This window comes from Dendrobates tinctorius, unplaced genomic scaffold (genome assembly GCF_039654945.1).
Source record: "Dendrobates tinctorius isolate UK_male_01 unplaced genomic scaffold, ASM3965494v1 ptg000301l, whole genome shotgun sequence".
Taxonomy (NCBI): Eukaryota; Metazoa; Chordata; class Amphibia; order Anura; family Dendrobatidae; genus Dendrobates; species Dendrobates tinctorius.
In genome coordinates this window covers 384,679-398,715 of record NW_027361968.1, presented here as the reverse complement: position 1 = coordinate 398,715, position 14,037 = coordinate 384,679, and the positions used below count along the sequence as shown (strand labels likewise).

The window sequence follows — 14,037 nt, the reverse complement described above, 5'->3', positions numbered from 1 at the left end:
TCTGCCCTCAGGCCATCTGCTCAGTGCTCCTCTCTGCACTCAGGCCATATCCTCACTGCTCCTCTCTGCCCTCAGGCCATGTCCTCAGTGCTCCTCTCTGCCCTCAGGTCATCTGCTCGGCGCTCCTCACTGCACTCACACCAAGACATTGTACACCTACTTCAACTTCATGATATGCCCGTACTATCTGCACTGTTAATGTAAGGGGGTGACAGAGGCCGCCATGTGCCTCTCCCTCTCCAGACAATATTGGCATAAAATATATGCTGTTTCCTAGAGTTTTATGTACATTATTGCATTCACTTAATGTTGTTATAATGTGTATGTGCTTTATATCTACTTTGTACAGGATTAGGGAAAGACATAAGAGAATAGAATAGAAGGGTAGCAGTAGAATAAGACAAAATGTGGTATAGATTAGTAATAGGACATGAGAGTGCCAGGATAAGTATAAGTAGAATAAAGGGTTTTCCAGGTTGGGAGAAGTCAGAAATGGGTGTAGTGCAGAGCAGTAAGTTATAGTGGAGAGACTTCCTAATGTGGACAGAAGTGATGAAGTAGTGAGAAAGGGCAGACGAATAGCCCTGGGGGTGGAGATTGCTAATGCAATAAGGGACCCCAGGCTAAGCAGCATGTGAGTAATCACCATCTATTGAAGTAACCAGTCCAAAGCGGATCTGGGGCCAACAGCCGGGATTAGGCAGAGCTGAGTGCAAATTTCACCTTTTTCCAATGGAAACCGGACAAGAAGAGTGGAAGGAAGATCGTGGAATTGGGGGCAAGGGAGCCGCAGAAGTGTAAGGTCTTTGGATACATCTCACTCTATCCTGCACTGAGCCCTCACCATTTTGTCCTCACCTATTTTATAGAGTTTTCCCAGTCTGAGAAACATAATACAAAATCGTCATCTAGTCTCCCATGCTCGCATGTTCAAGAAATGCAATGGTGAAGGCGTGTTGTCCTCAGCATCAACTTTGGAATGACCATGGACCTTAAAGAAAGGGAAACACCATCCTGAAAAACGCAAGAATAATATTTGAACATTTTATACTCTCAAATATTAATATTAACAACACGAACAATGTGACTCAGATCCAAGAAACGACTCCTTCATATCTTACAAAACAGTCAAAACATGCACGATATATTGGGTGTATCGATGAGAACCCCCGGCATCACTCCCATGCACACACGACGGCTCATCCTGTAAGGACTGATACTCTTTAAGCTTTATTACATTTTTTATTTTAACTGTTAATTCTGTGAGTAGAGTCTATATGGTTTTATCAGCCTTGTTTGTGAAGGAGGTGGAGGAACGTCCCACATGGACCTTGACCTGGGAATGAAAATCATATTCGAAACATCCTACAATAAATTGGTGCCTAAGGTCACTCAGCAGGAGCTAAGGCGGAGACGACGTCTTCTCAGATCCGGGAGCGTTAAGGAAAAGATTGGAGCGGAAGGCCTTGTGTAACGCTGCAGGCAAAAGGGGCCATATAAACCTTCTTTTCACGTTGTTCCTGGAAAATCAGCAGCGCAATCACCAAGAAAGGAGGAACAATACACAGGAACCGCCCGGGAACCCAGAGACCTCCAGGAAAAGAGAAGACGGCACCACCTCGGGGACAAACAGATGCAGTAAGAGGCCAGAAGCGTTCTGAAATCAATGTGTACAATGGTGGCAGGATCTCAGATAGTATAGAGACTGTCATAACCAGGATGACTGATTTATTTGTGATGATGATTAATTATTGATTTATTGATGATGACTGATTATGAATTCTGCCAATGATTTTCTCCGAAATAACAAATTAAGATGTTGAAAGTGTTATATAAAATCTATGTCATTTGCCAAGACATAAATGCTTAGAATAGTTATTAGTTGTCATGCTTAGCAATTAAGGGTGCAACTTAATCTTTTTCTATATCACTCGACATAGCAATCGGGCGATGAAGCCCAATAGGGTCACATAAGAAAACACTGTCCGCCACATAGTAGTTGGGGTCCTGATTTTGCCTGAAGGTCCTGGTGCCTGGAGCGCCATAGACCCCTCTGCATCGTAAGATGAAGATATCACATGGTCGGTGTGAGCCCTATTACTGTATAAGTTCTTCCCTGGGGACCAGGAGATTCATCTTCACCTTTGGAAAATATTTTTTCTCTAATATAATATTTACTAAGACAAATATTACAAATTTACCTTTCAGAACATCAGGATCCTCAGACTGATAGGGCAGAACTTCTCTACGGACGTTGGTCTTGAGACGAGCACGGAGTTGAGTGGATCTGCGGATTAAAGCGCTGTACTTCCAAAACATGGGAGATGTAATGTGCCAGAAACTGAAGCAGTTAAAAGAAATCATGGAGCAGACTAAAGGTGGGTGATGTAAGATAGCAACGCTGCTGATCACCAGGTTTCATCCGTCACACGATCGTATAATGATACTGAGCCTTCTGTCCTTACGGCACTGGTCATTCTTAGGGCGGTGACTCGTTGAATCATGATCTCCTCAGTTTTTGTCTTTGCATGTTCCTCTAATCACCCTCATCCTTCCATTGAGAGCACAACCTCATCTACATGGACCACGATAAGGTCATGTTAACCCAAGAGCCACCATCCATTAGGTGGAGGAGCAAAGTTTCCACAATCCTAAAAACTTTTTGGCCCCTGAGCTCCTAATGACAAAGCCTACAATATGTCGGTGTATAGTAATGTCGCAGTACATTTACTTTATTATTGTCTTATTTTTTTGCTTTTCAGATCTTGGAAAAGGAAAGAAATCGGTAAGATTTTAAATTATTGAGAAGTTCTGGATGAACGATTCTCTAATATATCAATTTCTTTGATTTGCTCCAAATTTGTAACCTGAGGGATCCATCAGTAAATGAAGACCATGTAGTAAAGATCTGGGGTCACCTTTACTACCATGGATGATCACATAAGATCCACTTTTCCACCTACAAAGCTTTCTCCCAAACATCCCCTTTCTTTAACTTTGGATATGGTTCAAATGTGATTAAAAAAACATTAATGGCATCTACTTATCTTCCACCTCCACCTCCCGCTGGCCATGTCCATCGCTGTTCTCCTCTCCTTCTCTTTTGGCAGCTCAGCATATCACTGCTGCAGCCAATCAGTGGCCATAGTGATTAGCTGCAACTGTCACATGCTCACTACTTTAGAAAATGAGACCTGCAAAGGGCACAGCCAGTGGGATGAAGGAACGTGAGGAGACCAGAAGGTAAGGATATGCTATTTCTTATTCACTTGCCAGGTCATATGGAAAGTTAAAGAAAGGAGCCTTAAGCTCTTTGTGCCCCCAATAGTAGACGACATTATAGGTATTTTATGCCATTGCATGATTTCATCATTCGGGAGGGTCTGGGCCGAGGTTTCAGTCTCACATCACTTTTCTAAGGCATTTCCCTCTACACATGTCCATGTGAGGTGGAGCTCGGAGGAATGAGCTCCTTTGAAATACTATTGCAGTGATGCTGAGGACGAGAGACCACCAAGTCAAGGATTGGGTAACATTTCTGGTATGTTACTCCACAACTTTTGATGAATTTACCACGCCACGTCCTTCACATGCTCCAACCACTTTGGTAGAGTTGTCGAAAACTGGCGTGAAAATGTAAAGTTGCACAAAAGTTTTGTGGCTTTTTAAAGCATTTTATGTAACAAATTTGGCAAAAAAACTTTTATGGATCAGGGTCGTAAAGTCAGAAGCATTGAGGTTCTGGTGCCGGTGCTTAACCTTAGAAGCCCCTCCGAGGCGTCCAGCGGTAACCACTGGACCCATCCAGTTAAGCAGGCCTCACCATAGCGTTCCCCTATGTGTATGCAGTCACCAGGATCAGTGTACCGCTTGTATAATGTACTCTGCCATTCCAGAGCCAGCTGACGTCAGGACACAACGTCGTGGTCGTCTCCGCTCTTGATGAGAGTGACGTCCAGTGGTTGATTGGAATGATTAGTTCTGTGAATTTCAAAGATCAAGTCAGGAAGACAAACTTCATCAAGATCGGTACAATTAAGGAAAAGAACTGGGAAAAGCAGAGCGCTGAGTACACCTTCTGCATCTACGTACATAGAGAATACGAGGGGACCCCGGGCGCGTCACCGGCTCAGAGGCTGAAGTCACTGTCAGTGCAAGGTAAGAGGCCTGTCTGGACTAAGGCTGCCGTACGCTCTGCAGGACAGAGATAGACTATGATGGTCAGAGTCATTGTGCGCAGTCGTTTCACCGTCTACCACTGCCAGGTGCAAAAATAATGTCCATAAAGCTAAATGTAAAGATGGAGGAGTACCATGCCGATTGTACCAGCGTTCCCCGTGATTCCTCTGTGCTGCACATCTATGGGTATCCAAGACGGACACTTGGCATAATCTGTCCCTCTACGCTTTGGAGGTGCTGGCCCATAGCAGGTTTTTAGTGCCACCGGGGGCTTAATAACTCATAATGAAAATGCTGACAGGGCTGACGCTTATCAAAGTGAAGGAGGCCTGTGTTAGGCGTTGGGTTTCTGCCTCTGCACAGCAGGAATCCCGGGCCTTGCCTTCTGCAGTCTCCCATTCCTCTCCAGCCGCAGAGGAGCATGCTCAGCAGAGGCGTCGTTCCCGGCATCTTGCTCAGTCTACTTCTGTTGGTTTGGTTACTGCTGCCAATCAGGGTTCAGCTATAGTAACCTGCAATAGCCAGCAGCAAGCAGCTCTTGGGACTAAGTCCTTATTTGGGCCCACTGAGCATGCCCGTGGGAAGTCCTCTCATTGGAGGTCTGAGGTCACGTGCTCAGTTCCTATTGCTGCTCCCATTGGACCATTAGGAAGGTCCCAGAAGGATGCTGCTATAAAAGGTTCGTATGGCCACTCGGCCATGCGCTAGTATAGACTCTAATTGTTATTTGTTTGTATGAAGATGGATGCATATATCTGGTGACTGACTCATTAAGATTCCCTCCCTCTGGTTGTGTTTGTGCTAGGGATTCAGAGTTAGAGTCAGCGCCAATGGGTGGCAATGCTCATGCCACTGTGCTTCTAGCTCTCAGCACACGCTAGCCACCGATGGTATCGTCCCCTGTGGGGTACTATCGTACCGCGGCAAGTAACAGCCACCGCCTGTACAGCGCCATGCGCAGCCTGTGCGCTTATCTGCCCGATCCAGGGCGAGTGGCGACGTTCGCCTGAGTGGCTCTGTGCACACTTGCACGCTTGTTATTATATATCTGTTTTGCTGGCAACGCAGTTGCGGTGCCGCACGCTAGTGAGTAAAGAGGGACTCTATCCCTGTGTACTGGGGGCAGAGTCCTGAGACTCTACACTTGCCCTCCATTTGCCGAGTCCTGTGGAGTTAACAGGCTCTGGCACTGGTGCCAGTGAACTTTGTGGGGTAACAGAGTTCGCTTCTGTATACACCGGGTCAGTGGTTACCCGCCCGTGTTTAGTTTGCACTCTGCCATTACTAAGCAGCAGTTTTCCATCTCTGCACGGTGGACCCCGGGTAGCGAACGCACTTTATTATTATATTTTATTTGGTTTGTTTCACCAACCCTAACAGCCTGGATTGTCACAGACTTGTCAACCCCACCGGATGACAGCAGCAGAACATAAAGCCAATACAAATGTAGGGTCATCAGGTGGCCATCACTCTTAATTTTTCCAGGGTGTGTATGATAACCTCCTTCATCATATACAGTGGGGAAAAAAAGTATTTAGTCAGTCAGCAATAGTGCAAGTTCCACCACTTAAAAAGATGAGAGGCGTCTGTAATTTACATCATAGGTAGACCTCAACTATGGGAGACAAACTGAGAAAAAAAAATCCAGAAAATCACATTGTCTGTTTTTTTTTCATTTTATTTGCATATTATGGTGGAAAATAAGTATTTGGTCAGAAACAAAATTTCATCTCAATACTTTGTGATATATCCTTTGTTGGCAATGACAGAGGTCAAACGTTTTCTGTAAGTCTTCACAAGGTTGCCACACACTGTTGTTGGTATGTTGGCCCATTCCTCCATGCAGATCTCCTCTAGAGCAGTGATGTTTTTGGCTTTTCGCTTGGCAACACGGACTTTCAACTCCCTCCAAAGGTTTTCTATAGGGTTGAGATCTGGAGACTGGCTAGGCCACTCCAGGACCTTGAAATGCTTCTTACGAAGCCACTCCTTCGTTGCCCTGGTGGTGTGCTTTGGATCATTGTCATGTTGAAAGACCCAGCCACGTTTCATCTTCAATGCCCTTGCTGATGGAAGGAGGTTTGCACTCAAAATCTCACGATACATGGCCCCATTCATTCTTTCATGTACCCGGATCAGTCGTCCTGGCCCCTTTGCAGAGAAACAGCCCCAAAGCATGATGTTTCCACCACCATGCTTTAAGGTAGGTATGGTGTTTGATGGATGCAACTCAGTATTCTTTTTCCTCCAAACACGACAAGTTGTGTTTCTACCAAACAGTTCCAGTTTGGTTTCATCAGACCATAGGACATTCTCCCAAAACTCCTCTGGATCATCCAAATGCTCTCTAGCAAACTTCAGACGGGCCCGGACATGTACAGGCTTAAGCAGTGGGACACGTCTGGCACTGCAGGATCTGAGTCCATGGTGGCGTAGTGTGTTACTTATGGTAGGCCTTGTTACATTGGTCCCAGCTCTCTGCAGTTCATTCACTAGGTCCCCCCGCGTGGTTCTGGGATTTTTGCTCACCGTTCTTGTGATCATTCTGACCCCACGGGGTGGGATTTTGCGTGGAGCACCAGATCGAGGGAGATTATCAGTTGTCTTGTATGTCTTCCATTTTCTAATTATTGCTCCCACAGTTGATTTCTTCACTCCAAGCTGGTTGGCTATTGCAGATTCAGTCTTCCCAGCCTGGTGCAGGGCTACAATTTTGTTTCTGGTGTCCTTTGACAGCTCTTTGGTCTTCACCATAGTGGAGTTTGGAGTCAGACTGTTTGAGGATGTGCACAGGTGTCTTTTTATACTGATAACAAGTTTAAACAGGTGCCATTACTACAGGTAATGAGTGGAGGAAAGAGGAGACTCTTAAAGAAGAAGTTACAGGTCTGTGAGAGCCAGAAATCTTGATTGCTTGTTTCTGACCAAATACTTATTTTCCACCATAATATGCAAATAAAATGAAAAAAAACAGACAATGTGATTTTCTGGATTTTTTTTTCTCAGTTTGTCTCCCATAGTTGAGGTCTACCTATGATGTAAATTACAGACGCCTCTCATCTTTTTAAGTGGTGGAACTTGCACTATTGCTGACTGACTAAATACTTTTTTTCCCCACTGTATACCCCTCAGGGGTAAATATTGTTCAACACTTGCACTTAGTGCATAGGTTTACTAGTCTAGGAGTCCCACTCCTTAAAAATTGGAAAAAAATGTTTTCTGAGTCCCTCCTCTACGTGTCTTCCAGTCCCTTATTCTAATTTTTGACAGCCCTTGCACATAGTACACAGCCCTTATGAGTCTAGGGGTCCTTCAACCCAACAATTGTAACATACAGTGTATGAGGCCTCCTTCATGTCTAAGGGTATTGTAGTGTCGGTGGTGGGGTGCCGAGCTGGGGGGGGTGGTCCTACTTCTTACCGCGCAGAGATGATACAGAGACACGATGAGGCAGATTCTGGGTGCAACAGGTCCAAGTTTATTTCACACCGTCCGACTGACGGTCCTCGCGGTACACCGCGATATCTCTCTCTGCCCTCCGTGTTCAGGGCCGCTTCAACACCGTATGTTACACAAGGGACGTACTTACACGTCACGTCCCGTCTCACACTGTGACAATCCTGACAGCTCGGTTACTGTGGCCGCCTTAGGCCCGTACACCAACAGCACTTTACTAATCAGTCTCGTCGTTACACATACGGTGTCTTCCACCCAGAGCCTTGTCTCTGCTGCGGTCCTTCCCTGTCAGGACCACCCCCCTGACGTTTCCTCTCCTCAGTCCCCTTGGTCGGATTCTCCTCAGGACACACAGACTGGCGAAGTCCTCCTGTCACCTGGGCTCCCCTGGGGACTGGAATCTTCTGGAACCCTCCCTCAGAATTTATAACTTCCCCGGTTCCTTGAAACTGTCACTAACTGTCACCACGCCCCCCATGACCAACGGTTTCTAAAGCCCTAAGCTGCTGTAAAGTCCTTTGCTCACACTCCACCCTGCCATCTAATGGTCATCCCAAGGTACTGCACGTCTACTACACTTTTCTAGTTGTTTCCCCACTGTAATCACTGTCTCCTACCTACACTGTGCAAACCTATCTTTCTTCACTCTGACTAGTCCGTCCGTCCGTCAGGTCACCTTCCCTACAGTATATCAGGTTCTTCTTCCTTCTGACATTTGGCAGTTCTCGCATTGTCCCCATAGGCTTTGTCAGTCTCAGAGTCGCTCCTTCACAAATTACACAGGATGGGTCTGACCATGTCACACACCACATGGCAAGATGAGGTAGTACAATGGTAAAACTACATTTACCAGTGACTTCCGGCGGTATAGTTTTATTTCCCCCTCTACTATGTCATCTACTGTAGTCATAGGGGATGGGGAAATATGATGTGGGTTGACTGGCTGTTAAGAGGTGCTGGAGGAGGAGATTTTTTTCTTTGTAATTTTGCCTTATATACAAGTCATTATACAAGAGAGAATGTTTCCTATCATTTTTTCCTTTAATATCCATTTTATCTTCGGTTTTGTATCGTTGATTGCCAGTCCGTAAACGTGGTGTAATACTTGGACAACATTGTTCCCAGCAGCTTGGGAGTCAGAGAGGCGTCCGGGTGTCTTCCCCATGTTGTTCCCATTCCATTTGAGCGCTGTTTCCATCCATGTCAGATATTTTGCTGCCCCCCCCCCCCCAGCTCTCCTGTTATGGTCCTCCGGAAAAATGCTTGTCTCCCTTGACTTCCATTATCCTAGTTGCTAAAGTCCAGCCCGTCCGAGTGTCCGACCTGCTGGATTCGAGTACCGAGCACGCGAGCATTTTAGCACTTGATCATCACTATGAATACCTCGATATAGACCGTCGGTTGTAGTCTGAGCTCAGTCATATTTTCACAGGGAAGAAGCCCCTGGTTGTGGTGATCGATAATGTAAGGACCAGCGATAATGACGAGAAGGCTCGGATTCTAGAAAAGTATGACGATGTAAAGAAATATGCCCGGGCTGTCTTCCTGTTCACAGAGAGGGAGAAGATGTCAGACTATCAGAAGGATTTGTATAATTCCTCGGAACAGCCGGAATCAAACAACGACGTCCGAGGTTAGTGCCGGCACATCCTTCACCACCATTACAGCTTTTATTTATGCGGTTATGTAATTGTCAGAGTCACTGCTATAGTATGAGAAGGATAAGTGGAGGGTAATAAAAGGTAATATATGGAGTCATTAGCAGGTGAAAGGTCCTCCATATTCTGGGTTCTCAGCATAATTGTGGATTATTGTGTTACATATTAAGTCATAGTTTCCATATAGGAACACAATCATTGGGTCCTCTGGACACCTTCGACTAAAGTCGTCCAAATCCACTGATATCTGCAGGAGTGGCCGGCGGTGTAATGTGTGTGGGGACCTCCCGACTCTCCCCAACAGATGATATCACAATAGAGGAGGATCCATCCTGTTCAATCCTTTTTTCAGCAAGTAGATAGGCCGCCATCGAGGAGTCTGACAGCAGGGAACGCAAAAATGCTTGGCCAACCGTTCATGTGTATGGAGGAGCTGGGAGAGACGTTCTCAGCCGACCACTTAGATTACATCAATCTAATGTGTAAGTTGGTCTTTATTCTGAACCACGAGCAGCCTTATCTTCACACACCAGAACAAGTACAGAGGGGAAGGAGAAGGTCTAAATCCTACATGACCACAGCCGGCATTAACCACAGTGAAGACACAAGAGTCTAAGCAGAGAGAACCCGATGAGGCGTCAGTGAGATATTGGATGGAGCAGGTGGGCTGTGCTGCCAGCTTTACGGGCCACGCTTTCATATTGAATTAGCACAGACTCTATTCACATAGCAAGCTGCTAATAAACATGGGGAACGCTACGTCTATCATTACCGATTAACATTTTTTTGGTCCTCTATGAGCCCATTGGTCTGGATAGTAAGTTCCTCCTTATGAACAGCCAGAGACGTTCATTGTAACAATGGGAGTAATCGTAAAACTTCCGTAAGATGGAAATCCAACACAAAGGCAGCAACTCAAAATAATTGCTCCAATCTGTAGAGCTAATCTGTCACCAGCTCATCGAGAGACTCGGAAGCAGCAAAATGTAGACTATGTATCATTGGTGACGACCAATAATCCGGTAAAGCGTCCGCCATTAATACAAATATTTGACCTTCATGGGTTTGAGTTAAATTTCACGAAGCAGAAAGTTCAGATCTGTCATTTATAGATTTATTAAGAAGTGAAAAATCCCAGTGATTCCATAATTTTGGACTTTTCATCATTTTTGGCAGGGGTTAGAGCAAGGATATGTGGAGTTGTGGAGACACGAAGGTCAGTGGGTGTTCTCACCTGCTGGCCTGGCTGTCTTTAGAAAGACCACATGGACCAGGTCTTATCCCACTGAACGCTCGTGCCCGTTTCCCACGAGCAGATTACTAATCAGACAACACAGGGTGAGGGTAAAACAGTGTAGCAATACTTTGAGCCAACAACATAATATAACATATAGTACAGCCCCGGCAAATACACAAGTACAAATTACAGAGTCTCACCCTTCCGCTGACTCACCGGGATTAGTGCAGCTGTGACTTTGAGGCTTCCAGGGCCAAATACCAATGGCATCCCACTTTTGACAAGCACGCAGAGAGGAGGTAACGTCAATGTTAGGAAGCTGATAGTCCATTGATATATGTGGCCAGTTGACCTGATTGTCCCAACCTAGCTTATCCAAATGTCTCCATGGGGCCCGGTGACCTGATTGTCCCAACCTAGCTTCTCCAAATGTCTCCATGGGGCCCGGTGACCTGATTGTCCCAACATGGCTTCTCTGAATATCTCCATAGGTTCAGTGATTGTCAATGGAGCAGATCTGTGTTCCTCCAGCTGGGGCTGTGGTCCCTTAAGCTGGAGTCCTGTAAAGTGTCAAATTTGTATTCCTCCGGTTGGAGCCATGGTGTCCTGGCTGCTGTTCTGTTGAGTCTCTCTGCAAAAGGATAGAGATTCCTTATTATACCCACGTCTGTCTTCAGGCCGTTATCTACAGGTCAGGGGGGAAGGTGAGATGAAGTCAAATCTCATTATTCTGGTATTTAATCAATCTGCATAGTTTGTCCTTCAATGTTTGCAGGTCAACAAGCTGCATGGACTGATACAATGGATAAGCAACATTTTAGTAAACATCAATTGTTTAGTTACCCCGCAACTCTGTCTCCAAGGCTGAACATCAATTCAAAAGTCAGCGTTCAGGCTCATATGAGCAATGGTCTATGTCTCCTGACCTGCTGAAAAATACATCTGGCCTAATTAAAAATAAATGCTCTGTCGTCACAGCAGGCGGAGATTATTTTGAGCTGGTCTGCTCCAAAAAAACACCTGAATAATCACTTAAAACACTTCCTATTTATTTATTTTGTAAAAACACTTTGCTGTTCACATGTTAATTTTTTAGCTTTTTTCTTTTCCATTTCTATTTTTAAAATGTCGTTTGGAAAAAAAAAGAAACTACACGTCACTTTTTTGAAGCGTCTTGTGAGGGAATCGGCTCTAAACCAGGCCTTGTCCAATTAAAAGGCTACGAAAAACTCTTCAGAAGAAACAAAAATTGAAAACGCTTCAAAAACATTTCAAAACCACTTCATTAAATGAACAACTCCTCCAAATACTTGAGGTAGAAGGAACGCTTCTTGAACTAGTTTCCACTTGAGTAAAATTGTTGGTTTCTACCATCTGGAGACCTCCTTAGCCTGATAGTCGTAGTAATACCAACACAGGTTCTAGTAGTAAGACAGTAATAGCGGCAGGAATATTTCAACCATTTCATGTGCATTTCTTCACTTAAATTTCTTTTTGCTCTACAGGTTATCAGGCCGCCATTTCCACACAGGTAGATATTTATTTTACTCACTTATATAGCGCCATTAATTCCACAGCACTTTACAGACATTAACGGCACTGACCCCATTGAGGCTCACCATCTAGATTCCCTATCAGTATGTCTTTGGAATGTGTGAGGAAACCAGAAAACCTGGAGGAAACCCATGCAAACACGGGGAGAACATGCAAACTCCTTGTAGATGTTGTCCTTGATGGGATTTGAACCTAGAACCCCAGTGTTGTAAGGCTACAGTGCTATCCACTGATGAAATGTTGATGCCTCCTCCATGATGAAGCTTGAGGCTGGGAATTATTTTACCTTAGAAACGGCATAGAGTCTTCAGTACTGTTTTAGTTGCTCAATAATATTTTTATGTCTTTTTCCTTTCAAGGTTGTGTTCGGGACAAAATATAATGTTGGGATTTTCTCCAGTTCAGCGGACCGAGATTACGCCTGGCTGAGGGCTTTGTTGACGACTGAGGACTTCAGAGACCACATCCTATCTGTCAAGCCATGTTTCATCTCCAACAATGGCTTCCAGCAGATGAGTGAGGACTTGTCCCACTGCACATTTGGAATCCTCTACCACACCAAGAAAAAGGGCAGAGTCAACATTACTGATGTGACAGACAGTCTGTATGACGAGGAGCTGCTGCAACTGTCCACAACCCTGGGTAAGAGAAAAGCACCCAGAAAATGACTACTACCAGAACCATCGTCCGGAGCAGCTGCATTCCCAACCACTAGTATTTCATCTAGGTGTTGGGTTAGGGTGAACAGTAGGTCAGGGCTAGGATTAGATGTAGAATTCAGGTTAGGATTAGATATTTTTGCTATGATTGGGGTCTCTGGTAGGTTTAGGATTGTTTTTAGTGCATGGATTGGGTTACATGAAGGATTAGGGTTGGGATTCAGTTTAACGTTTAGATTAGGCCTAAATTTAGTGTTAGGATTGGGGCAACAGATTTGGAGATAGGATTAGATTTAGTGTTAGGGTTAGATACATGGTTAGGGTTAGGTTTAAGGGCAGGGTTATACTGTATGAAAAAAACAAGGAATCAAATTCATTATGAATCAAACTAGTTACAAATTCCTTAAAAAATTCAAATTTGCGAGGTTCCCAATTTTTCAGGATTAGATTTACACGAATTCAGTAAAATGGCAGCTGAATGGATTCATTCTATAGAGAAGTAGTTTGAGTCATAAATTCAGTCTGAATCTAAACTGCTCTGATTGCTGAATATTATGCTCTAAAGTTAATCCATCATATATGGAGGAACAGGAAGGTTGAAATAAGTAAATATTATCCTCACCTGTCCTAGGCCTGCTCCTCACCTGTCCTAGGCCTGCTCTTCACCTGTCCTAGGCCTGCTCCTCACCTTTCCTAGGCCTGCTCCTCATCTGTCTTAGGCCTGCTCCTCATCTGTCCTTGGCCTGCTCCTCACCTGTCCTAGGCCTGCTCCGCACCTGTCCTAGGCCTGCTCTTCACCTGTCCTAGGCCTGCTCCTCACCAGTCCTAGGCCTACTCCTTACTTGTCTTAGGCCTGCTCCTCACCTGTCCTAGGCCTTCTCCTCATCTGTCCTTGGCCTGCTCCTCACCTGTCCTAGGCCTGCTCCTCACCTGTCCTAGGCCTTCTCCTTACCTGTCCTAGGCCTGCTCCTCACCTGTCCTAGGCCTGCTCCTCACCTGTCCTGCTGTGCTGATCCCTGCCATGTCCTTGCTCACTGTTTGAAGGTGATCAGTCGTCAGACTTCTGGCACTGACTAGACCTCGTATCATGTTGTGCGGCGGACACCACATGTCTGCACATCATTGACATATTAGTACCAGAATACTGAAGACCAATCACTGGTCCGAAGCCGAGGACAAATTGGAGCACTGTGGTGGCAGGACGGGTGAGCGGCGGGTCTTCAACAGGTCAGTGTATGTGCAGAGTGGACTGTCAATCAATGTACAGGGGGAGTGATCACTGTAGAGTGAGCTG

The 14,037-nt window shown here is 45.3% G+C and overlaps 1 protein-coding gene across 5 annotated transcripts in view; it reads left to right on the top strand.

Moving 5' to 3' along the window:
* Positions 1–1,379: 1,379 nt before the first annotated feature.
* LOC141073437 (uncharacterized) overlaps positions 1,380–14,037 on the top strand; it is a 37,731-nt gene continuing 25,073 nt past the window's right edge. For 4 of the 5 annotated variants that reach the window (XM_073560649.1, XM_073560648.1, XM_073560647.1 and 1 more), the window contains exons 1-7: positions 1,380–1,638; positions 2,209–2,378; positions 2,763–2,785; positions 3,897–4,158; positions 9,068–9,268; positions 12,036–12,061; positions 12,444–12,726. In XM_073560649.1, the coding sequence (XP_073416750.1) occupies positions 2,318–2,378; positions 2,763–2,785; positions 3,897–4,158; positions 9,068–9,268; positions 12,036–12,061; positions 12,444–12,726 (856 nt within the window). In that variant the 5' untranslated portion in view covers positions 1,380–1,638; positions 2,209–2,317. The remainder of the gene's footprint in view (positions 1,639–2,208; positions 2,379–2,762; positions 2,786–3,896; positions 4,159–9,067; positions 9,269–12,035; positions 12,062–12,443; positions 12,727–14,037) is intronic. The other variant, XM_073560646.1, reaches the window with a different exon arrangement.